Genomic DNA, 24,092 nt, shown 5'->3' on the forward strand with positions numbered 1-24,092 from the left:
ACAATGAACACGGCGTGAATAGTGAGACAAGAAAAATACTCCAATATTTAGCATTTACTCAACGAGCCTGAACAAATCACTTCCAACTGCAGCAGCTCACAAACACACACAGCCTCAAAGAGCAGCACAGAAAACCGGCTTAGCAAAACAGCAAAAATTCAGAAATCAATTCCATTAGGGAAGCATTATTACCTAAACTACTCTGAGCAGACAACCTGCACTCCAGGGCAAACCTGGCAGTTGGATGAAGCAGTGTGAAATGCAGCATTTTAATAAACTTCTACCAACCAAAGCCTGTCCTCAAACCTTGTCCTCTAACAATTTCCTTGCCACAAACTTTAGTCTCTCTATTTCAGACAAATGATGGAGGTGGTTCTGCACAACATTTGTTCGTTTAAACTGCAAAAATGCAACAGCCAGGTAAGGAAATAAGAAATCCCTTTTCTATTTATTTAACAATATTTTTTTCAAGGGCCACCTGAGTGATTTGGAGAGGAAAAAGTGTCTGGGGTAACATGTCCAGGAAAGGAAATTCCCATGCCACAAATCCTACTAGCACATACTAATTAAAATCTACTTAAAACCTCATTATACGTATATTTAGGAAGGGAAGTGTCTACTCTTACTGATAATAGGGAATGCAAGCTGGAATCCTGAACTCAGAGTAACTCAGATTTTACTCTGGACTGGTTTTCCCTGATCTCCAGCTAATTAACTCTATCAAAAGGAAAAGAACCACCAGCAAACAGCAAACGCACTGCAGGAACAAGGTGTCACAGGCACACTGACTGGAGAGAGCCATACTAGAATAAAACTTGGTGTTTACCTGTACCTTCAATGTCTCTCCCTGCAAGGAGCTGTCACTGTCATCATTGTCATCAGGTTTAATCAAAATAGTGTTACTGAGGAGGTGGTTCTGCACAGCCATCAGGTACCGCAAGCACGAGGACGCAGCCTTGAACACAAATAAGTAAAACTTTGCATTATCCAAACCCTTCATGAACCCTGAGTCAGGCAAGCCTCAGACTTGGAAGTTGGAGAGAGGAAAAAAAAGGTTGAGGAAGGAAAAAAGAAAGAACAAAGAAATAATTTTATATATTTAAGGAAAGAAACCGGTTGCAAAATGCTGAATTTTGTGACATAACTCACAAAAATATAACTTTGTTCAGGTTTGGAACATTATAGCAATATTCAGGAACTCTAATTAATTCTGAAAAGATTGTGCCACCAGAGAGATAAATGTAATTCACATTCCTGAAGGTGATGGTTCCATGCCACTCCTTCCCCACAGACCAGGACATCCTGTTCCCTCCCAGTTTTTATGGAAGCTCAGCCTGCCTTTCTCAGGGAGCTGATCCTGCTGAAAACACCTGCCCACAGTGTTACCACCATCAAATGTCAGCTTTAACTCATTCCTGTCTGTCACTGGTAACTCTCTCAGCCTGTATGAACCACAACACACAACTGTGTATTTGATTCTTTAAGCTGAATATTGAGATCCACAAACTTCACTTAAACTGAACAGCAACCAGAAAATAAATCCATGCATAAACCCATTCCAGCATTACTGAATAACTTCCTTTGCTGTGAGAAATTATTCTTTTCTTCCCTGCACAGCACAAACAAAAGACAATTCTTCTCCTGGATTTGTTAAGACACAACTATAAAAGTTTCACCTCCTTGTACTCAGTGAAGAGGATTGATTCAAGGAGAAGAAGAAGCCAAAAGCAGAGATACTTTTATCAAAACACATTTTACTTACAGGCACAGTTGAAAGAAGCCTTTGAAAGTCATCTTTAGATACAGTTTGGCACTTGGTGATTAAGACACAAGATTCTCGGACAACAATCTTGAGGATGTAGTGCAAGAGCTCATCATTGAGTCTTCCAGAGAGGCAAGAAAGGTGGAAAATGTTAATCATTAATTACTGTGCATTATGTACAGCTCAGCTCACTCTGCAAGCTGGATGCCACATTATGGGAAACCTAAACAAGGGTCAAACTTCAAATTCAGACACAAAAAAAACCCAAGGCTGAAATGTTTAACAATTACAACAGATTTCCAGGGGTTTGCTGCACTGTGCTCATCTAAATCTGTGATTTCTTATGGCTCCTATAAAAGACTCCTCCCAACTTCAACAGGTACTTGAGACTGGCAGTTTTACTGCTGGAAAGTCACCTATGACATGCAGAGAAATGCTATAAAATCATCTTTATGAAATCATCATTCAAATTTACCAAGAACATGGCAAAGAACAAGGAATTCCAAACCCAGACTGGGTACAGAAGCATCCAAAGTTTGCCCTAAAACGTCAAATCTCCCCTCACCCTAATGAAATCTTCCCCCACAGACACAAACACCACTCAGGTCATGCTGCAGGAACACACCAAGCAATTCCAGCAGAAGTTCCTGCAAGTTCATTTCAAGCAAGTAACAGAAAAAATACCCTATAAACAGAGGCTTTTTACCTATAATGATCATCATCTTCACTTCCAAATCTGTTGTTCTGCAGCTGCTCAGCTAAATTGGTCAGGATGACATCCCGGAGCTGGGAGAGGCCACTGTTCCTCTCTCCTGAAAGGGAAATAAACTTTTGCAAAGCAGCATTTTACAGAACACATTTTATTTCCCCAATACCTCATTTAACACAGACTAGAGCTCAGCAATGGCTGCATTCCCAGGGTGACCAGAGCTGCTGCCCCAGACTGGGAGCACTTTGCCTGCCCATGGCACTGTTGGAAATTCCCTGCACTACATTCCTGTGAAGTAACAAATTACTGAGCATCAGCTGCTTCCAAGGCCAGATTCCCATTTCCTGGTAAACTCAAGGACATGATTCCCCCTCCACTGAGGTCTAACATCACCTCTGATTACTGGGTACTTGCAAATATTCCTTTTCCCCACCTGACCTACCCTAGGCCATGCATCCTTTTGGAAGCTGAAGCATTCCATAATTTCCTAGAAAAGCATGGATTTAAAGCGGAGTAGTGCTCAATATCCCACACTGCTCTCCCTCTAAGCTCAAGATGTACTTTGATTTTTTGTTCTCAGGAAAACCCCACTCTCACCAGGCAATAAGACATTCTCACCTTCAGTTAAGACCAATTTCAATAAATTATTGATTTCAGCTTCTCCAGGATACAGGATATTTAAACCAGAGCTAAGGAAAAAACAAAACCATGAATTACTTGATGGATTTAGAAATGAGCAAAATCATTTCAGTGGACATGTGACAAATGGCACCACTCACTCAGCATCTGATGGAACATTTACAATGTCTGTGCAAAGGCTTAGAAGAGCATCCTGCAGATTTTAGCACCAATATTTAGAACATAAGCAGCTGTTTTCTCCAAGAATCTCTTGTAATCAATTATGTGTTATTGTTTAGGTCCCAAAGCTTCTCCAAGAGCTATTTGCTTCCCCCTGGAAAACTCCCCATTCATCACTTGCACACAGGGCAGCACAATCAGTTTGTTAAGAAACAGATGTCAGGAAAAATTATGATGGCTCATAGAAAACCCCAAAAACTCTGGTGATGGGGTAAGAGCTGAGGCTTCTCTGTGCTAAGAACAGTGGAAAATACAAACACAATAATCAAGGAATCACCACTGCTACAGTTTTGTGCTTTTTGGAGACTGGCTCTATAGAAGTCTTAATTTAAGCTACACAGAAGATTCTAGAAGGAGCATTTCAGGAACATCCCAGCTCTACAGAAACATTCCAGGTGGAGACTTTTTCCCACTAACTTGTGATGAACTCTGTCCTTTCTATGTGAATTCCCCCATTGAGATCACAATCACTTCAAAGGAGCACTTCATGCCTGTCTGAAGTGCTGAAATCATTATGCAACTTTGCCATTTCCTTTCCCTTTTCTTTTTCAGTAACAGAAAAGAAAACTGGGATGTTTTTCAGCTTCACACTGTGAGCAGAGATTACTGCAGCTTCCTTCCCTCTGGCTCATGCTGATCCACTCTGATAGAAACCTCAGGAAAAGTTATCACACATTGCCAGCCCCCCTTTGAGGGTTCCACTGGCACCAGATTTCCCCAGGGAGGAAACAGGAGGAAGGAAACATCACCCAGTGCCCACCTTGGAGCTGTTTAACAAGGCACTGGAACACACAGGTATTACAAGGGACCCCTGCAGGTGACAGGGGACACTTTTCCCTGTCAGAAAGCACAACCCTGAAAATGCCAGGTGATCCTCCTGAGCCAAACTATTCTTCACACAAGAGTTGCACAGAGCCACAGAAATTTGGAGTGTTGTGATTCACACCAAGGAAATGCAGGTTGATCTTCCAAAGGTTTTGTTCTCAACTTCTGGAGCACTTCCCACTGGAAAAAGCAGGTTCTGTTTGTCCTTGGCACACTGGAGCCAGCATTCCTTGGCCCTGAGGTTTGCTTTATCTCCTTTTCAGGAGATACAACCACGCTTTTTTTTCCCCTGGGCCTTGAGTCTCAGAGCTTGGCTCAAGTATCATTAACCCCTCCAGTATTATTCATTCTGCTTCTCCTGATGTTCCTTTTGTTCAGGAGAACTCCAGTGTTATCACTGAGGTAAGAGCTGCCAGCACCAGCTGTGCCTTTCCCTGAACACCACAGCAGCCAAATAAGGATCTCATTCAAATAAACTCTGCTTGAATTTAGCAACTATTTTATAACAAATATTAAAAAAAAATCCTTAAGAAAGCAAGTAAAAAAGAAACAAATTAAAAGAAAGTAATTACTACTTGTTATTTCATCAAGATCAACACATTGTATCTCTTCTCCCACAGACAAACTGTAATAATTTTATCATATTGTGTCTTAAAATCCATCACACCACATTTCCTCATATTAATGTAAAATTAAACTAAATACAACGTGAATGTTCATCTATCACCACACTTCAGAGAAACTAAAATCTAAGTTAAGTTGAAGCTAATAAAAGATATTCACCTAATAGCCAGACAAACTTCCTTCTGGATTTCAGAGCAGATCTGATCCCTTGGGGCCATCAGTAACTGCCACAGTAACAGCCCAGACCTTCTGACAATGTCTCTGTTCCTTTCCGTTTGGGGGCTGAAGAAAAATTTGAAAACCACCTAGGAAAAATTAAAGACAAAAAAAATAATATTAAAATCATAAACATTACTTACATTAACTTATTTTCTGCAGCCAGTTTCTCAAACTATTTGTGTGGGTCTAGAAATCTGAGAGTCAGAATCTGATTTTGAATCAAAAAATGGACGGGGGGAAACACAAAGCAAGAAGGACATAACCTCTCTGTGTTTTAGTTTAATCTATAGAGATTGTTTTTAAATTAGGGCTTTTAAATGAATATATAAAATATTGCAAAGCCACTGCTAAATCAACTTCCAATGAAGTTGATCTCCATGGATTCCAATGGAGAAAAAAAAAAAAAAAATTAAACCCATGGTTGCCTGTACTCCAAACCAAGTTTTTCATTTTTCCATGGGAATTTTGAAGCCCATTTAAGGTTCTGTACCTGGAAGACAACGAGGATGCAGCGGATGATGCAGGTGTCTCCATTGACCATGGCCTTCTCCATAATGTCACAGATGCTGCTCAGGTGATGGGCTTCAATGGGATGCTGCTTGCCCAAAAAATTGCTGATGGGGAGGTTGTTGCTGGCTGCCAGGAGGTTGAGTTGGTGGATGCACATGGCACCAACATGGTGCAGTAACTGGTTAATGACCTCATTTGTGGTTGTTGCATCCCCTGCAAGGAGAGGAGAGTTCAAATGCTGTCTATAGACACAGACTGGATCATCAGCCTTTGCTTCTAAAGTGCAATAAATCAACTTCAGGGCATAAAGGATTACCCAAACCACCTTCCTATTGTGCTGAAGGCAGCAAGAATCTTGACTCTTGCCCACATCTCACTTTGTACTTTTCCCTCTCTTAAGTGAAGGCTACACCGTGACCAATATTTACAACTCTTTCAGGAATTAACTCAGCTTTTAACAGCAAGGCAGTTTCTGTCTGTTTATTCTCTGCCACTCCTCTGTTTCACTTCCCCTTTGTACAAAGTGCTGACTCGTGGGCTCCCCTCACCTTTGGGCTCTGTGATGACGTGACTCACTCCCAGCCTCTGGCACACACAGTGGAATGCCTGGTTCCCAGGATTGCACCACTGATCAATATAATCATTGGAGCACGTCCAGATCATGTTATTCATTGTATCATAACAGGCACCTGAGAGAAGGAAAATATTTCATACATCAATTTAGCAGAAAACCAGACTGAAGCATCTTTATAGACACAGTAAATCCAAACTATTTACTTTAAAGGTTAGATAAACCACGGGCATGCAACCCCACCCCACTGCAGAGTTGCTCACTGCAAATTCAATCCCAGATGGATCATTCAGGATCTGAGGGATTGCTATATTCCTTACCAAGCCCTGGCACCAGAGCCCCCCGTCCGAGCGAGCTGCCCGCAGCATCGATGAGATCTGCCCTGCTGGTGAACTGCCCATCCGAGATGTTGAACACCAGGCTGGAGGCAAGAACTACACAGAAACACAGCTCCAATCAATTCCTGAGAAGTTTATTGCATTCCAGACAGCCAAGGACTCCCAGTCTGCCACAAATGGCCCTGACTTACTTTTTAAGGAGGACAAAGCGCTGGTGCCCCCGAAGAGCGAGCGCGTGGCCGAGCTGCCCGAGCCCCCCGGGGGTGGCACCAGCATCACCAGGTAGGTCCCACACGTGTAGATTGGGGTCTTCCTCAGCATCTTCAGGGGCAGCCCACAGCTCGTGTTGGCAGCTGCAACGTGCACCAGAGAAAGGTCACAAACTGCACCTCTGCAGAACAAGGCAGAGCTCTGCTCGGGGCCTCAAAGGAATCCATGTTTAGAAGCTCTGTTAAGAAGTTTCTACAGAATTCCAGAATGGTTTGGATCCCATTCCAACCTCGTGGACAGGGATACCCCTTCCAGGAGACCAAGTTGCTCAGAGCTCCATGAACCTGGCCTTGAGCATTTCCAGGGATGGGGCATCCATGACTTCTCTGTGGCCTCCCAACCTCACACACTGAATCCTCACAAGGCTACAAAGAGTTTAATGGGTTACTAAACTAAAGAAAATAACTTCAAAATAAAATAATAAAAAATTAGGTATAACCAAAACTATTAAGAATTGTGTGGTGATAATTACATTGAAAGCACTTGGAGCCAAAAGGTCTCCTCACATATAGAGATCACTTGAGATTCACTATGCATTTACTATTTTAAGTTCTCCTGCTCCTCATGAGACGTAGACAGCCCAAATGATCTCCTTCCTGCAACAGCTGATCAACACTTTTTGAGTGCTGACTCAAGAATTAGCCAAGAATAGCCTCTTACTCTCCTTTTTCTGTAGCACTGGAGTTGTTAAATGGCAAAACACAACCTTTAAAATAGCTCTCCAAGCTAACTCCTTGCCAAATTCCCTGGAAGCAGAGCCATTTCATGTATAATTTATTTTTATGGAAATACTTTCTATTGTTTCAAATTGAAGAAAGAAAACTCATGTACTTGCAAAGGAAGAAGAGAAATAATTCAAGATAAACTGAATAAAATCTTCAGAAAAATCTAACAAAGCTCCAGATCATCCTGAAAGCCATCAGTGCATCTCATCCAAGACTCCCTCATTAAATTGGGTTGTTTGCATAAAAAGAATACCCAAATATTGTGCAGATGACCTCAAAAAAGTGCAAAATCACCTAAGATTTGTAATATTCCAGTGACTGGTGATGCAATAATTCCATTTTCTAACCTGCAGGCCATTTTTACACACCAATTAGAAGCCCAGCTCAGCTGCCAGCAGAGAAATGCAACTATCAGATTCCCCAAACTCATTCAATAATGGAATTGGAAAAGTGTGCTTCCCATTTTCCATCCCTAAACTTTCCTCACAATCCTAATTTAGCAAAGGAATTCATAATTCCAGCATTAAGCAAGTACTGTGCAGATCTTCCAACTACACATTTTGGGGGGAAAATGACAAAAATCACACAGTTTGTTTGTTTTTAAAGCTGTGCCAAAAGGTCAGTAATAAGCAGGATGGATGCTGTGTGTGTTAAGAAATGAGAAGTGAAATGTTTCTGACCTGCCTGGTCCTCCTTGAGGGTGTTGGAGATGGTGGAGCCTGTGAGAGCAGCGAGGGTGGCCGAGGGGGAGGCGCGGTACCGGGACAGGCGGCTCAGCAGCATCTCATTGATGCTCTTGGCAGATTCCCCCTCTTTCCTCATCAGGATAATTCTTTCCTGCAGAGGATTTGCTATACAAATGCCATTTTCTACCTGGTACAATGGGGGGGAAAAAATACTTTAGATGTTGGAATCTATAGGTGAGAGATCACCCGAATTGTGTCAGGCAGGAATATGAAGTAAAACTTTGCTGACAGAAGTTCTTGCAAAAACAAAGTTCTGAAAGCAAGACAGGAGTAATTTTTTTTGTTTGTGATTTCATGGGTCAATAAAAAAATTTAATAGAAGATATCTAACATCTTTGAGATATTTAATAAGATATCTTCTATTTATGCCTCTTCTTAAAGACAGAACTGCTTGTCGTAAACTTGAGTTTATTTAGGAAACTCTGCTTAAAAATATATAATCCTCTTGTATTTTCTTAGTGGTGTTTCACTTGCAAATCATTTAGCTCAATCATTTTTCCAGGCAAAAAGTGTGAGCAATGATTTCTTCAGACAATGATGTTCAAGGGATGTTTTACTGCAGAATGCATCTCTTAATGAAGATGTGATTTAGGGTGTTAGGGATTTTCCATGAGTTGTACTACTACAGCCTCCCAATTCCAGCTCCACCATCCCACTCCATCCTCCTCTGCTGAGCAGAAATACAGACATAAAAAACACATTTTATGCTACAAGAGAACTCATATTGCTAAATATAATAATCCTCTGGAGAGGGAATTGGACAGTTCACCTTCTGTTCTGTTCAGTTATTTCACATAAATCCATTCAGATCACGCCCATAAATATCCAAACCTAATATATCAATTAAAAAATGCTGATATTTAATTAAACTGGGTTATGCTACCAACATCAGGCATAGAAAACACGCAATTTGCTTACTATAATTTCAAAAATATCCATAAAGACAGAGTGGCCTTTGGGGGTTTTTTCGTTGAGGCTTGCAGGAGACCAAATCCAGTAGAAAAAGGTGCCATCTGAAGAAAGATGCACGGTGGTCATAGTGCTGCCAACTGGGAAGTGATTTACTGGCATTGGGATTATCTGACATACCTATGAGACAGAAAGCATCTTAACAGGTCAGATTTTGCAGTTTGGCCTTACAAGTATGAACAGTATGAAAAATAAATAGAGATCAAATGCAGTTAGTGCAGAAGAGGCTTAATATTGGACTTAGTAGTAGCATTACATTGATTTATTACCAACAGCTATTCTGTGATATTTGCCAAATATCCAAACCAGCTCACAGATCTCAAATTTAACCTATCTAAAAATAAAAGGATCATCTCCTCTCTAATGATGGAGAACAAACCCACAGTACCACAAGGAAAACACACATCCTATTGAGTCACCTACTTTCTGCAACTCCTCTTAAACATTACTTTAAAATTGAGAAGAAAAGGGGAATCTAAACATTTTCAGTGTCAGAAAACACACTGGACATAAATGTGTGTATCCATCCTTAAAACCACAGCAGGAAAAACCCCAAAGTAAACAAACTACCCCAGTTTTACAAAGGGCAACAGTTGTTTATCTACAAATCACAACCAGATCTGAAACAACACCTGAATTTTGGGACAGGGGAAGAACAAAGAGCTGCTCAGGAAGAACACATTCTTCATTTGAATCAAGTTCCATTTTGCTGTTGTTTGACTGCTTTAAGATGGGACCACACTGGAATCATGGAATATCCTGAGTGGGAAGGGATCCACAGGGATCATTATCAAACTCCGGCCCTGCACAGACACCCCAACAATGCCACCCTGTGCATCTCTGGGAGCATTGTCCAAATGCTCCTGAAGTTCTGGCAGCCTTGACCATGCCCTGGGGAGCCTGGGCAGTGCCCAGCACCTTCTGGAGGAAGAACCTTCCCCTGATACCCAACCTAACCCTGTCCTGACACAGCTCCAGCTGCTCCCTGGGTCCTGTCCCTGGATTGGAGCTGCCCCTCCTGAGGAAGCTGTGGATTGGGCTGAGGTCTCTCCTCAGTCTCCTCCAGGCTGAACAAGCTCTACCAGTACCCCATAATACAGAACAGTGTAATTATAGATAAATACATATATTTATATATAAGACACACTGAAACAGTAACATCTGTACCATAACTTCCACATTCACCACACAGCGCTTCAAGGCGGGGTTAGAAAAACGCAGTTTCACAAAACGAGAAACTTCAAAGAGAAAACCAATTAAAGCTAAAATGTGTGTGATTCATTCAGCCTGCTTTGTTCCTGCCCCATAACCCTGTCCCTTTTACCTGCAGGGTATGTTGATCCACGAGCTGGAACAGGTAGTGAGGTTTGCTATCAAAGGACACGGGCCGATGGAGGAGTTTGCCATTGCCAAAAGCCACCCAGCCCGTCTCCAGCTCCTCGTTCCGGCAGTACACAAACCCCCTGGAAAAAACCCACCAGGATGTTCAAACTCCTTCAACCCTGCCCTGCTTCTTAGGGTTTTATTTCAAATAACAACCACAATGCAACCACAGTGTTGAACTTTGACTGAACTTATACTCAAGTCAGCAATTTTTGTTGTGAAAGGCTTTAAGCGTAAAAAGCCTCGTGGTTTTCAAGCAATGAAGAAGCAAGGAGGTACAGTGAGTCACAGCTGCACTAATTACTTAATGAATCACATAATTAGCAAACAAACACTCACAAACTCAGCTATAAATAAGAAATCACAGAACTGGTCTGTAGTATATTCCTCTCAGCAGAGAATCAACCAACATACTAGACATTAAAAAATAAAATTGAATTTAAAATTCTGCTGCTGTGGAGGTTGAACTAATGGTCTCTACAGGTCTCTTCCAACCTCAACTTGTTCTTTTATTTTAGACAAAACACACTCAAGAAGAATTTCAGATGAGAAACCAAACACATTAAAATAACATTTAATGAAAATTCACAATATAATGGAATCACAGACTGGTTTGGGTTGGGAGGGACCTTAGAGCCCACCTCCTTCCAATCTCCATATTCTCCAATTTTGCTCCTCCCAACATCTGGGAGAGGTGTCCCAAAACAGGAACCTCTGGGTTTCAGCAGCTCTGCAGTGTCCCTTACCTCAGAGTCCCGTGCAGGCCTGACCCCAGTTTGCTGATCCCCCTGCCCACGGAATTGGTGGTGTACAGGTAGAGCCCATCGGCCGCAAGGCACCGGCCCAGGTCTGCATCTGCAGCAGGAGCAAGGACAGCAGAGAGCAGCTCTGTAACATTCCAGCTGGGAATTCTCCCTGGAGGTCACACCCCAGGGAAACCAGCACATGCTCATGGCAGGTCACTTCCAACCCTTTTTGAATACCAAATTTATTATTTGGTGCTCTAAAAGCTGCTGTAACACAGGCACAGCCCAGCAGACCCAGTGGTTTTTTTTTCACACCTCCTTCAAGTCTCAGAAGTGCCCAAATGGTCTCACTCAGGGTGAGAGGGAAGAAGAATCTAATATTGAGCCTTAATCTCATTTCTGCCAAACTCTGTGATTCTCCTGAAGCTGCTCAGATCTTTTCACTTCTGAACACTTCAATTAAGACAAAGTGTATTTGAAACACAGAGCAGTAATTATTAATAATCAAGATGGGACACAAGTCCAGCCAATCTATTGACGTTCACATGATCTGGACACTCAGCTCAGGAGGGAAAAGTCCACTCACTCTCTTGCCTAAACACCTAAAAAGAGATGTCTCCAATAAATCTGCAGGTAAAATAACAGCTCAGATTTTTAAACTCCTATGGATTGCATTAAATGTCATCAAAGCTTGAACTAGTATTTCTAAAACCATGTGAACTCTTATTTATTACAAAAATAGTAAGCAAACAAAGCAGTAAAAACTGAGAATGAATTCAGGAAAAGAAACACAAAAGAAAGCATTAAAAAAAGAACTTCAAACTCAACTGGGTAGAAACAAAAGCAGAGTAGGGGAGAGGGGAAAAACAAAACAATGAACTTGTACTTCTAAAAATAAACTTGCTGTGCCACTGATAGCTGGCTGTTGAACACAGGAATACTGCATAGGGCAGTGATTATGCTCTAACGAGGGGATAATATCCAAACTCTGTCTGACCCCTCTGAAAAATTCCCACTGGAGTCAGGAAGGGTCACTGGATCAACTGCTTTGGATTGCTTCCCACAAACTGACAGTTTAAACCAGCAGCTGCTCTTCAGCAACATTTTTTGAGCCCCAACTCTCAAGTTTTACATTCATCTTTAAATAATTATCAGCACTTAAAGCATCCTGTCCTCCTCTGCTGACGGTGACAGGGATGAAATCATTCACCTTTATTCTCACTGCTGGCACCAGTGTTGGCATCAGGGGCAGGTAACATGTCCTCAAAGCCCCAGGACACGATGTGCTTCCCTCCAAGCAGGCAGGAGGGGGATCCAGGGCCTCCCTCCAAAAGCAACAACCTTTAAGCAGAAAATTAAATAAAATTTTATAAAGAATAGCGGTAGGAAAAATGAGCTAAATTAAAAGTTAAGACAATGATGCATTTAAAGTAATTATTCAGTCAGAGTTCGTAAGTCATTTAAAGGAATCATCAATATTTAATGAAAAAATAAAAACAAAACACCCCAAATCAAATCAATGCTTTTAGGTTTGATTTTCTAATGTCTTCTACACATGACTAAATCTTCCCTAAAGCTTTCAATAACTCTAAAGCGTTTTAATCACTTTTAAAGACATTCCTCCCTACATGCACTCAACACATTTTCAGAGCTCCTGGAAAAGTTTACAAGGAGAAAAGTTCTACAAACCTGTAGAGAACATCAGCCACAGGCAGGGACCCCAGCTCAGTCTGTTTCTGTAATAGATGCACTGTATGAACAAAGGTTTTCAGCGACCCTCTAAAAGGACAAGAAAAACATGAATTAAAGATGTCTATTGAAGCCAGACTGAACACACACAACAGCAGCCATGGAGAACACCCAGAACCACAGCCATGATATGGCATCAGTTTCTTTTCTAACTGGCATTTCTTTCCTGGAGGATGTTCATTCTTTGGGGAGGACGGGGAAGGAGGAAGAGAGGGGGACAGGCAGAATGCTGGGGAACCTCTGGCCTGAATTTCACCACCTTTTTTTGGAAGAGGCTGAAGCCCCAGTTGAGAGGAGAGCAGCAGCCACAGGCTGGGTCATCAACAACAGGCTCATAAAAGCAATCCAGGCACCTGATAAAACACCTCAACCTTGCTCCTGAGGCAGCTCTTTCAGGACTTCTTGTAGCTGATTAATCCCATTCAGATCTCCAGTGCAACCCATGGATCTTCCTGGCTGAGCCCAAGTGTGAGCAAGGGCAGTTGCGCTCCCACCTGGAGATGCCTTCCCTAACTCAAATAGGGAAGACCAGACTCATCCATTTCTTACCAAGATTCTGATTTCCTTTCACAGAATCATGGAATATCCTGAGTTGGAACAAGGAACATCATCCAGCTCCAGGCCCTGCACAGACACCCCAACAATCCCCAATCCCAGGTTGTCCCTGAGAGCACTGTCCAAGTGCTCCTGGAGCTCTGGCAGCCTCAGGGCTGTGCCCATTCCCTGGGGAGTCTGGGCAGTGCCCATCCCCTTTCCCTGATCTCCAACCTAAACCCCCCCTGACACAGCTCCAGCTGTTCCCTGGGTCCTGTCCCAGAGATCAGGGCTGTCCCTGCACTGCCCCTCCTGAGGAAGTTGTGCACTGGGATGAGGTCTCCCCTCACAACCCCAAATTTGGAAGAACCAGACATCTTTAAAAAGCTGTATTTTACAATTTCTGTTTTAAAAGTCAGAGCCATTTTCTAGAAGATGTGGTAGATTTCCAGACATCACAGCCCACCTAAGTAGGAGAATTTGGCTGTGTCTTAAGTCAGTTATGAGCTGCTTTCTTCACAAACAGGAGTGATCAGCTGCAGAGATCCTTGCCCTGCCCTCTGCTGAATCCAACCTTTTGCTGTCACATGTGGTCACTCAGCTCCCAAAGTTCCCTCCTCCACACCTTTATTTCCAGGCATCACAGCCCACCTAAGTAGGAGAATTTGGCTGTGTCTTAAGTCAGTTATGAGCTGCTTTCTTCACAAACAGGAGTGATCAGCTGCAGAGATCCTTGCCCTGCCCTCTGCTGAATCCAACCTTTTGCTGTCACATGTGGTCACTCAGCTCCCAAAGTTCCTTCCTCCACACCCCAATCCCTGTTTTCCCCAGTGACATCTTCAGCTCTTTGCTTTCACTGATAAACCTCAGCCTGGAGAAAATTGACACCAAACACATTAAAGCACCTCAATTAATTATTTAAAGCAATATTTACCCTGTTGTTTTATTTTTAGCAATAAGAAGCACCCAAGATTGCAACTAGGAATGTCAATAATAGTCTCATTTTCAAGGTTTTTTTCTTCAACACATGACTTAGATATTTAAAGGAAAAGTGTGAGGCTTTCAGAGGTGAACAAAGCACAATGGGATATTTCAACTCTCTAAGCAATGCAAGGCAGACTTGCAAAGAAAATAAAAGATCAACCTGAAGTTCAAAAGCTCTACTTGAAATTTAGCTCAGCTGCAACAGAACATCCCATATTTCCTGCAAATTGACATCTGGGAAAAAAAAAGAAATGAGATTGTGTTTATCAAATCCAATTTCTCTGAGCTATGTTCAAGTACATTGCCTTTCAGATAAGGCAGTTGTCAGGACAGAATAATTTGCTACATACCATAAATTTCTCATTGACTTCATTAAAACAAGTGCACTAGAAATTAAGTAGGTTTCATTTGAATAAACCTTTTCCTAAAGCAAATCATGCCATATCCTGGGAACTCCAACATCTTAAATCAGAGTTAAACTTCACAGACAAGGATACGACCTGGAGAAACATTCAAGCCAACATTTCCAAAAGGCTCTTTGTGACTTTAAAGCCACATTCATGGGGCTTTGCAGAGGTTTTGTATTTCCTCCCCCTCTCCCCAAGCTCCATCCTCTAAAAAAAGTAGGGTTTGATTAAAAGCAAATATGTCCAATTTGTCCTCAATCACTTGATGCCAAACCCATGCAGGGCAAGGGGTATTTTAATCTACAACGGCTGAACTCCTCACTGGCAACAAAATTAAAAAATACCTCCAGACATTTGAGAGACAACACTGAGATCAAATCTGAAAGGACTTGCCCTAAAACCTGGCAGTTCCACCTTCTGCAGCCAAAGAAAGGTGCAGGGCAAAGGGAAAAGGAGACAACTTTTCTCCCTGATAAACACATTTGGAACCATTCCTAGAGCAGCTCACTGCAGTAGAAGCAGCAATGTGCACACGAGGCATTGCTAACCCAGATCCTTCTGCTTCTGCATATGCTAAACACATGCAAAAAAGAAATGCTTACCAGTTTCACCCCTTCCAACCCAATATTTAAATATCAGAAAGAGAAAGGCTGGTTCAAGCTAAAAATAACTATCACCAGTGCAGTCACATCATTTTTGATTTGTTTCAATGGAAAGAGGGAAAGAACACCAAGCACAGCATTGCCCAGGGGTGCTGGAGTCACCATCCTGGAAGGGTTCAAAACCCGTGGATGTGGAATCCGGGGATACGGTTAACGGTGAATCACGGCTGGACTTTGCCAAAGTTGCTTCATTCTCTCTATTTTGCCAGTAAACTTTTGTGGGCTTGTGACCCCTCAGAGAACATCTGGCTGGGATTTCGCCTTACGCCAAACCTCAAGAACCTCAGCTGAACCCTTGAATTTGAGAATTCCATGGTGTTACGTCCAATCTTACCAATCCTATGACTCTGTTATTTCAGCTCTCTTACCTTGCACAAGCCAAGGCAACCAGGGCAGCAGCAGCATTTTCCTTCTGCTTGTAAGGGATGTGCTGGCCGGAGGGCGCCGCGTCCTCCAGCCAGGAGCAGAGCAGGGACTCGATCCCGTTGAGGCAGTCGGCCGGCTCCTTGGTCAGGCTCAGGGGCTGGCAGTCCCGAAGGCAATTCAGCAGCACCTCAGCGGTGATGTTACACAGCGAAGGGTCCGTCCTGCTCTGCGACTGGATCAGCGGGAACACCAGCAGCAGCCCCATGCGGGAGGTGAAGGGAGCCTGCTCCGGCTGCTGTAACAAGCCCTGGCGCTTGAGCAGGGCCAGGGCCTCCTCGTCCCCGGAGCTCTCGCGGTCGTGCTGCTCCTCCAGGGCCAGCTGGCGCTGGGCGTTCCAGAGCCCGCGCAGCGCGTTCAGCCGGTACTCCAGGAGCCGCGCGTACGCGTTGCTCTGGTTGCCGCACACCGAGCGCAAGCGCTCCGCCAGCTCCGTCGGGTTCTTGGTCTCGAAGGTCAGGATCTGGAAAAGGGGAAAGTGGCTGTTTATAGAGGGTTTGAAAGGGAAAAAAAAGTCTCATATGGTTGTGGTGTGATGTTTAGATCAGCTGCTATTATTTTTAATTTCTGGAGCCAAAGAACAGGCAAGTGGTGTTGTGTCCATCTTGGGATGAGGAGTGATGGCCATAAACTAAAACACATGGAATAAACTAAAACACATGGAACCCCATGAGCCACTGTCCATGGAGGATGGCAGAGGACTGGGACAGCTGCCCAGGGAGGGTGTGGAGTCTCTCTCTCAGGACATGTCACCTGCTCTAGGTGACCCTGCCTTGGCAGGGGTTTGGACTGAGGGATCTCCCAAGATCCCTTCCCACCCCACTGCTGTGGGATTCTGTCAGCCAGTTATTGCTAAGTCAGCATCATCACCAAACCCAGGTTTGGGGGTTGCTGGCGGGGATTTTTAAGCTTTCAATAAACAACAACAACACAGATTGTAAAGAAAAATACACACACAAAAGAGTAGCTTGCAAAACAAACACTCCCCTCCCCTCTGGAGCCTTTTTCTGTAATCGAGGCAATTTTGCTAAAAACTTCAAAAGAACTGTGAGGTTGGAGGGTCCCAGGGGTTTGGAGCCCTTCTATGAAAACTGATAGGTCACTAATATTGTGTAACAAGAACATGCTTGTTCTAGTTTTGGAGCTCTTCAAATAAACAAACAAACCAACCAACCAACCAGTTTATTCCAATTCACCCAGAGTTCTGTTACACTCTCTCCCTCCCCTGCTTTTCTCTCTCTTAAATTTTATCATCTTGCACTTAGCTACACCTTTCTCAAAATACTTCAAGCTGCTGCTGTAGTTAAAAACCCTAAAAGTCTCCTCCTCATCATTTCAGACAGAAGAAAGAGGCTTTTTTGGCACTTCTATATAAAACTGGAAACCAAGTTGGAACAACAGAAAACAAAGCATGACACAAAAATATATTTATGGTTTAATACCCATCCTGGGACTGGAAAATTCAGAGTTTTAAGTAATTTATAGACAACTTTTCTCCTTCCAGCAAACAACAGTGGAGATCAGCAAAGTCACTGAAGCTGTGGCAAGCTCAAGGAAAGCCATGAGCCAAGCATTTTCTGATACTCTGGATCCAGTGTCCAAAGGGATTTGGTATCCAAAGGGCTTCTGGCCATGTTCCAAAGTGCCTCATTTCATCCACCCTCAAACACAATTTTGGCCCATCTTTATGCTGTAAAGCTGTCCTTCTTTAATTTAATAAATAAATATAAACGTGGGAAGGGGAATGTGAGAGACAAAGCTGCCATGGGGAACGGCATCCAGGGCTGATCGTTTTGTGGGGTTTTTTAATTGCAGGCAGCAGTCACAGAGATCATGAAATAAATGTTTCTGGCTAACTGCAGACTCCTGAGCAGCTTGTTAAAATGCTGCAGGACAAATCACATCTGCCAGTGCCACACAGCCCCTGACTAAAGGCAAGGGAACAGCTTTGCAGTTGGACTTTGACCACTAGAGCCAGGAAAAGTTCACCTGAAAAGAATTCATATCCTAATTACACTTGAATGGATGTTGTATTGAGCTCCTTACACCTAATAAACCTCCTTTAATTAACTTCTCCAAAAGATAATGAATATTAATTCCTAAACCACATATTACACATTTAAAATAACCACCTCCTGTTGTGTGTTCTGCTGCCTCAAAAATAAGTTTGTTTCCTGTTCTAGATGGAATCTCTTTCTACAACAGTTGGCTTTTGATTTTCTTGAACTAAACTGGGTGGATTTTCTACCAAGTGACAACAAGCTGCAGAAATAGAGGAAAAAGAGAATTAATGTTTGCATTTTCAGAGATAAATTCTGAAGGAAACAGGTCTGTGGTCTTTGTTAACAACAGTGACACCACCACAAAAGACAAGCTGTGATGTACTTGGTGCTGCATGTCTTGCTCCTCAAATCCCACAGTTTAACAGGGAAATGAATTTTTTTTGGCCTTTGATATGGCTCTACAGCTCTGAGTCTGTCTTGTAGCAATCAGGACGAGTCAGTGTCACCAGTTTTGCTGATGAAAAGCCTTTTCTTGCTGAAGTTTCAGTTTCTCCCTGATCCCACAGTTCCCAATTTGCTTTAAAAGCATGCATGGTCTGTCTGGGATTTGCCCCAGTCTTTCATAAGGGAAATGAGCACTCATTTGGGTAAATGATACAGGAAGTACATCAGCTTCAACAGATTTACAAGATCATTCCAAAATGGGACTTCGAGACTTCTGATAATGCAGTTTACATCATCTGATTTTCATACAAGGCTTATGGAACCAGTGGGAAAAACCTTAATTTTTCAACATCATCTGAGGGTCTAAGCAGGCATCTGCATTTGCAGAAAACAAGAGGATGTTAGAAGAAAGATGTGAGGTCATCTGCTGTACAAGACACTTCAGCAAATTAAATTAAAGGCTGTTTTCCTCAAAAGCCTTTTTACTAGAGGTCAGTACTCAGAGCTACCTCCAGAAAGGAGCTTGAAGACCAAATGTTCCCAGTGAGGCTGGGACAAACCAGTCCTGGAGCTTCCAGGGTTCAGACACATCCAGGGAACTGCTCTGGCTCTCCCTGAGAGCCAAATCCAGCCCTTCCCACCCCAACAGTGCCAGAGCTTCACTTGGCCCCTGCCAGATCCATCAGTGCTTCCCTCTGGATACATTAAAGCCTCCACAGAGGAATTCCAGCCCTTGCCAGGATATCTCCAGGCAAAGCTTGTCATCTTCCAACTATCGGAAGTCAAAACAAGTTAAAATAAAATGCAAGAAAACCCCCATCGTGTTCTTTCACAAATTCTGATACAAACACCACAACTACCAGGGTTTATAAAAGGCAAAATTCCCTTTCCTGCTGCCTCTGGGCTGCCTCAGGATTTATACCTGAGCCTCAGCTCTGATTTGGGACTGATTCCCAGCAGCCTTTTGGGGTGCCTCATATTTCCCTGTGCAACACCTGGGGAGGTGTCAGGGGCAGGCACCAAACCCAGCCCCACACAAACCTCACTGAAGCAGTTCCTGATCCATCACTTCCCAACTCCAAACATTCCTGACTAACAAGGCTTGAACAGAATCAAAGAGGATGAAGAGGATCACTTTGCCATAGTACAAGTTATCCAAGCAGCTACTTACATATCACTAAAAACTGTTATTAAGCAGTTTAATTGTCACTATTTTAATTTTACAGTATCTTATCCTTACCCGCTACTTCCTTGTTTGATCTTTTAAATCAATTTTAGTCAATATTTTAATTAGAAAATGGCAGAGCCAAAGTTCAGTCACTCTAATTGGTCTTTGACATCTTCTTCAACACCGAGAAGCACAAAAGGTATCTGATTTTAGATGAACTATGGGGAGGTGTCATCTTTCCCACTGTATCCAATACATGTCCTTTTGCATCCACTACATGACCTCACCCAGGTAACTCTTCCCATCAAACAGAATTTTTGCCAAATCTCCTCCAGAAAGGAGTGGCTGACAGTCCCTATTTTCAGGACAACATGTTTCTCTGCTGATAGTAAATACCAGACTGAGTACAATTAACACACACTAATATACATGAAGAGTTTTAGCCTGAGGTTTTATGACCCTATTAAGTAAATCTAACTGTGAGCTGTCACTAAAAGGCAGCTTTCTCCCCTGGCTACAATTCCTGCCCCTTGTCCTGTCCCTGGTGCCTGTGGGGGGGTGTGTATTTTAATTTAATCAGGGAACTGAGGAGCAGGGAAGTTGTGCACAAAGAGGGGTTTCTATCCTGAACTTGCAAATTGGAAGGGGAAGCCACTAAATCTCCCCAACAACATTTAATTTCTTTCCACAGTTCAACTGGCTGAAGTTCACATGTGAAGATGAAGATGGTGGAACATTTATCAGGATCAATTACATCCTATACCTCCTTGAGTATTAAACATGGATTATTCCCATCTCACAGGAGGTACAAACCGACAAAAAACACAGAAACAGCCTCAAAATTGTAAAATATCTTTAAAAGCAGCATGAAAAAAATTAATTCTATTCATTTGACCACCCCATTACAGGTATAAGGTCATTCCTCTTGTACAGAATTAACAGAGAGGCAGCACCACTTGTTTACTCGGCTCTTTTGTCTCCAGAAACACCAATAAAACAATGTAAAAAGACTGAATTACAAAAAGTATGGATTATTCTGTACGAGAAAGAGCACAAGTGACAGCTTTAAAGGTACCCTGAAGATTGAAGTACACATCCCAAGTGAACCTGCTCCATAAACAACCCTGTGCCCTTGTCTCCCACTGTGCTGGGGCACAGCCTCCTGGCTCCTGGCACTTTCTGGGACATCCAGTGTGAAGCTGCCTCGGTGCAAAACCCACCTGAATTTCCTCTAAAACATTCCCTAGCCCCTCTCTAAGGCCTTTTCCTTGCTGCACCACGTGCCAAATATACAAATACGTGTGAACATTTTCTCCCTGATGTTTTAGCAGCTGCTGCACTTTACACAGTGCTTTAGGGTTGCAGTTAAAAAACTACAAGTCTCAAGGTTGCTCCAATTTTTTCTGCTCCAAGAAATGTTAACCTTATCCTCTTGTTCACAGCCTCTGCTGAGTCCTGTGTGGAGCAGTGCAGTTTTTAACTACTCAGCTAAAAGCAGAACCTATTTTCTTTTGTGAAAGCACTGGAAATCTCATTGCTCACAAATAAGCACTAAGATACCACTATCTTTTACAATTTTATCCCAAATCATTTTTTTAACCATACAAATTTATGAAATAACCTTCATATCTGAGATGAATTACAGAGAACAAGCAAGCTGTAAACAAGTAAAATGGTATAAAGTGTTGTTTCTTTGTTCATTAAAATATTGCTTTGGCTCTTACTCAAGCAGTAGGTGAAAACAGCTGCAAAAGGTAAAGAAAAATCTTTGTAATTTAAACATCTGAGAGTGCAGATCACTGAATTAATAAGCTGCAATTGGTAACAAGATCTATATTTGGGAAACAGATTTGCAAAATCATCCTTGAGAAGTTTCCTAACGTTTCACTACAAGGTTACCTAAAATACAACTTCAAAACTCCAAAGTCAGAGGGACAGTGGTCCACATTAGAGAAGTTGATTAAATTCCCAGTCCTGGCAGAGGAGCCCTGGGGCACTGGAAGGGGGGGCACGGGCAGGATGAGGGTGTTCCAAGCCTGCCACATGCCCGGATCAGCAGTTTTCAAGTCAGAGGTCACAACCCCAGGAAGGGTCACCCACTTAGGAAGGAGTCAATTGTTGATGGTGGCATTAGGGACTTTCAGCATGACAGAGGTGACGCTTGTAGATGGCAGAAAGGTCACAAGCAGAAAGGTTTGGGAAGCACTGACCCAGATAATTGCAGGGAGCTGCTCTCTCCTTCAGCAATCAGGCAAAAGTGACAAAATGTTTTCTCTGGGTCGAGAGGAAAATGGGTGAAAACTTCCAAGTTTAGCAGAAACCTTCCAGTCTAAATCATTTTATGGCAAACACAAGTCAGTCACAGGATTGGCACATGCTGAGAAAAGAGCACTGGACTTCAACTCTTCAACCTCTCTGTGGAGAGCCAGCCCAGGCCACACTGGGGGGAAGAGGAAAAACCACCACTTTTTCTTTATTTGTTTCATTTTTATTATTTTTTTTACCTTCCACTTGATAAAGGTAACTATTTTCAGTACAGAGCCACACCTGCCCAGTGGCACCTCACTCTGGCCTACAGAACAGAGCTCAACAAGAGTCCAGGTGAGGACAGACATGATCCCAACAGCTACTGAGGGAGGAGCTGCACTCCCAGCTCCATGGGAAAACCAGAGGAAGGCTCCCTGCCCATGGCAGGAGGGGATTCTGGATGATCTTCACCCCAAACCATTCTGGGTTTCTGTGGAATCTTAAGGAACAGCCCTTCCTGCACTCCATGTCCCTCCTGGACGGGCACTGACCAACCACAATGTCATGGTAACACCTCCAGCTTTGTCACTGAGGGTTGTCTCCAAGAAGGAGAAGACTTTGCTCTTTCAAAGATTTCTCTGTGTGAAAGGTTTTAAAATAAAGGTCCAAAGGCTTCTGTAATCACTGACTAATCCAGGTCTCTCCTGACTAGAGGATTTTAGTGGGAAACCTGCACCAGGTACAGCTGGTTCATGCACAATGTTACAAAATTCTATCAAATTTTTTAAAAAAGCCCTAATTTTCTGTTAATATGCTGAAATAATCTAAGAAGTTGGCACACATCATCACAGAAAAAATAAAAACAGAGCAAAAGCCTCCACACCCTTTAAAACTCAACATACTCCTAGAACAAGCTGAAAGAGAAGGTTTAGGCTCTTGAAACATACCATTAAAGTACATGTGCATAAATACAAGTGGATACAAATACACAAAAAGATCAAACCAAAGCTGCATGGGAGTCAAAATAACAAAAATAATAAGTTTCCATAAGCCTTTCTTGGCATAACACCAGCACTGTAACATTTTTTCCTCTGCTTTTCTTTTTATAAATAGACAGAACCTTTGAACAGAAGGACAAAGGAAACACATCCAAACACCCTGACATTAGTCACCAATACGCTCTTTAAACGGATATTTAGGCAAAACAGACCAGAATGATACTTCTCCACCCAAAAAAAAAATTCCATTAAAGTATTAAACATTATACATTTTTAATTAAGCACTTCAGCTCCGAAATTCAGCCAGGCTTCTGACCACCACTGATGAAGCACAAGAAGTGAATTAAAGAAGTTTCCTAATCAAAGCAGCAGCTGCAGCATCTCCTACCCTTGGCCAATAGCACATCCCAAGAGATTTCTGTTTGGACCATTTTCAAAGATATTTATTACACTGCAAGTAGGAGTAGAAAGAGTGTAAATGAGCTCTTGTGTAGCAGTCGATTGCATGGCCATGCTTCAATCAGATGTGTGCACCTATTTCCACAAAATGGCTCCCCAAAGCCATTCCACATCACCAAAGTACCCCTTATTTAAATTAAAAAACAGCATTAAGAAAAGGCAGAGAAAAGTTATGAGCTAAATACTTTGCATTTGCACCAGGTAAAATTTTATTTTTGAAAACCTTTCCCCCTCAATACCAAACTCTAAACCAATCTGCAGATATCTGAAAATGAAATTGATTGCTTGTGATCATCAATTCCATCAGTGGATGGACATAAAAGGCTTTAATAAGCTGTGACTTAAGAATAAAAATCAATATAAGTCAAAACCAGTACTTATCAAAAATAAGCACCACAGCAAAAAGTCATATTTAATTATTTATTTCAAAGTTTTGCACTGCAAACACGAACAGGAAAAAAATCTCTGGAGCAGAAAAAATGAGGTGAATCAGTGGCACTGGATTGCTGCAACACTTGTCATAATAAATGTCAAAGCACAAGACACAGCAGCACCAATTCCATTCCTATCTCTCCCAAACAACTGGAGTTTTAGAACATTCCTAACACTAACGAAAAAATTCTCCAGAGCTGAAGTGTTTGTTGAGTGAAGCTGTGTGTCAAGTTTCAGGCTGGAACACACTTCTGGCCTGGCTGGCAGGATCTTAAAATAAGGTCTTGTTTGTTTTTTAAAGGATATCCTCCTTTCTTATGATATAAC

The 24,092-nt window shown here is 42.5% G+C and overlaps 1 protein-coding gene across 5 annotated transcripts in view; it reads right to left on the reverse strand.

Annotated features, from left to right (window-relative positions):
• Positions 1–24,092, reverse strand: part of HECTD4 (HECT domain E3 ubiquitin protein ligase 4) — a 65,788-nt gene that overhangs the window by 39,916 nt on the left and 1,780 nt on the right. For 2 of the 5 annotated variants that reach the window (XM_041410092.1, XM_041410090.1), the window contains exons 2-17: positions 15,960–16,477; positions 12,945–13,034; positions 12,466–12,596; positions 11,256–11,364; positions 10,451–10,589; positions 9,076–9,246; positions 8,092–8,284; positions 6,608–6,769; positions 6,399–6,512; positions 6,056–6,196; positions 5,488–5,720; positions 4,938–5,083; positions 3,090–3,160; positions 2,469–2,574; positions 1,763–1,883; positions 833–955 (exon numbers count right to left, since the gene is read on the reverse strand). In XM_041410092.1, coding sequence (XP_041266026.1) covers positions 833–955; positions 1,763–1,883; positions 2,469–2,574; positions 3,090–3,160; positions 4,938–5,083; positions 5,488–5,720; positions 6,056–6,196; positions 6,399–6,512; positions 6,608–6,769; positions 8,092–8,284; positions 9,076–9,246; positions 10,451–10,589; positions 11,256–11,364; positions 12,466–12,596; positions 12,945–13,034; positions 15,960–16,477 — 2,568 coding nt within the window. Of the gene's footprint in view, positions 1–826; positions 956–1,762; positions 1,884–2,468; positions 2,575–3,089; positions 3,161–4,937; positions 5,084–5,487; positions 5,721–6,055; positions 6,197–6,398; positions 6,513–6,607; positions 6,770–8,091; positions 8,285–9,075; positions 9,247–10,450; positions 10,590–11,255; positions 11,365–12,465; positions 12,597–12,944; positions 13,035–15,959; positions 16,478–24,092 lie in introns of those variants that run through there. The other 3 variants (XM_041410091.1, XM_041410089.1, XM_041410093.1) reach the window with 2 other exon arrangements.

This window comes from Onychostruthus taczanowskii, unplaced genomic scaffold (assembly GCF_017590055.1).
Source record: "Onychostruthus taczanowskii isolate IOZ18803 unplaced genomic scaffold, ASM1759005v1 scaffold32, whole genome shotgun sequence".
NCBI classification, from domain to species: Eukaryota; Metazoa; Chordata; class Aves; order Passeriformes; family Passeridae; genus Onychostruthus; species Onychostruthus taczanowskii.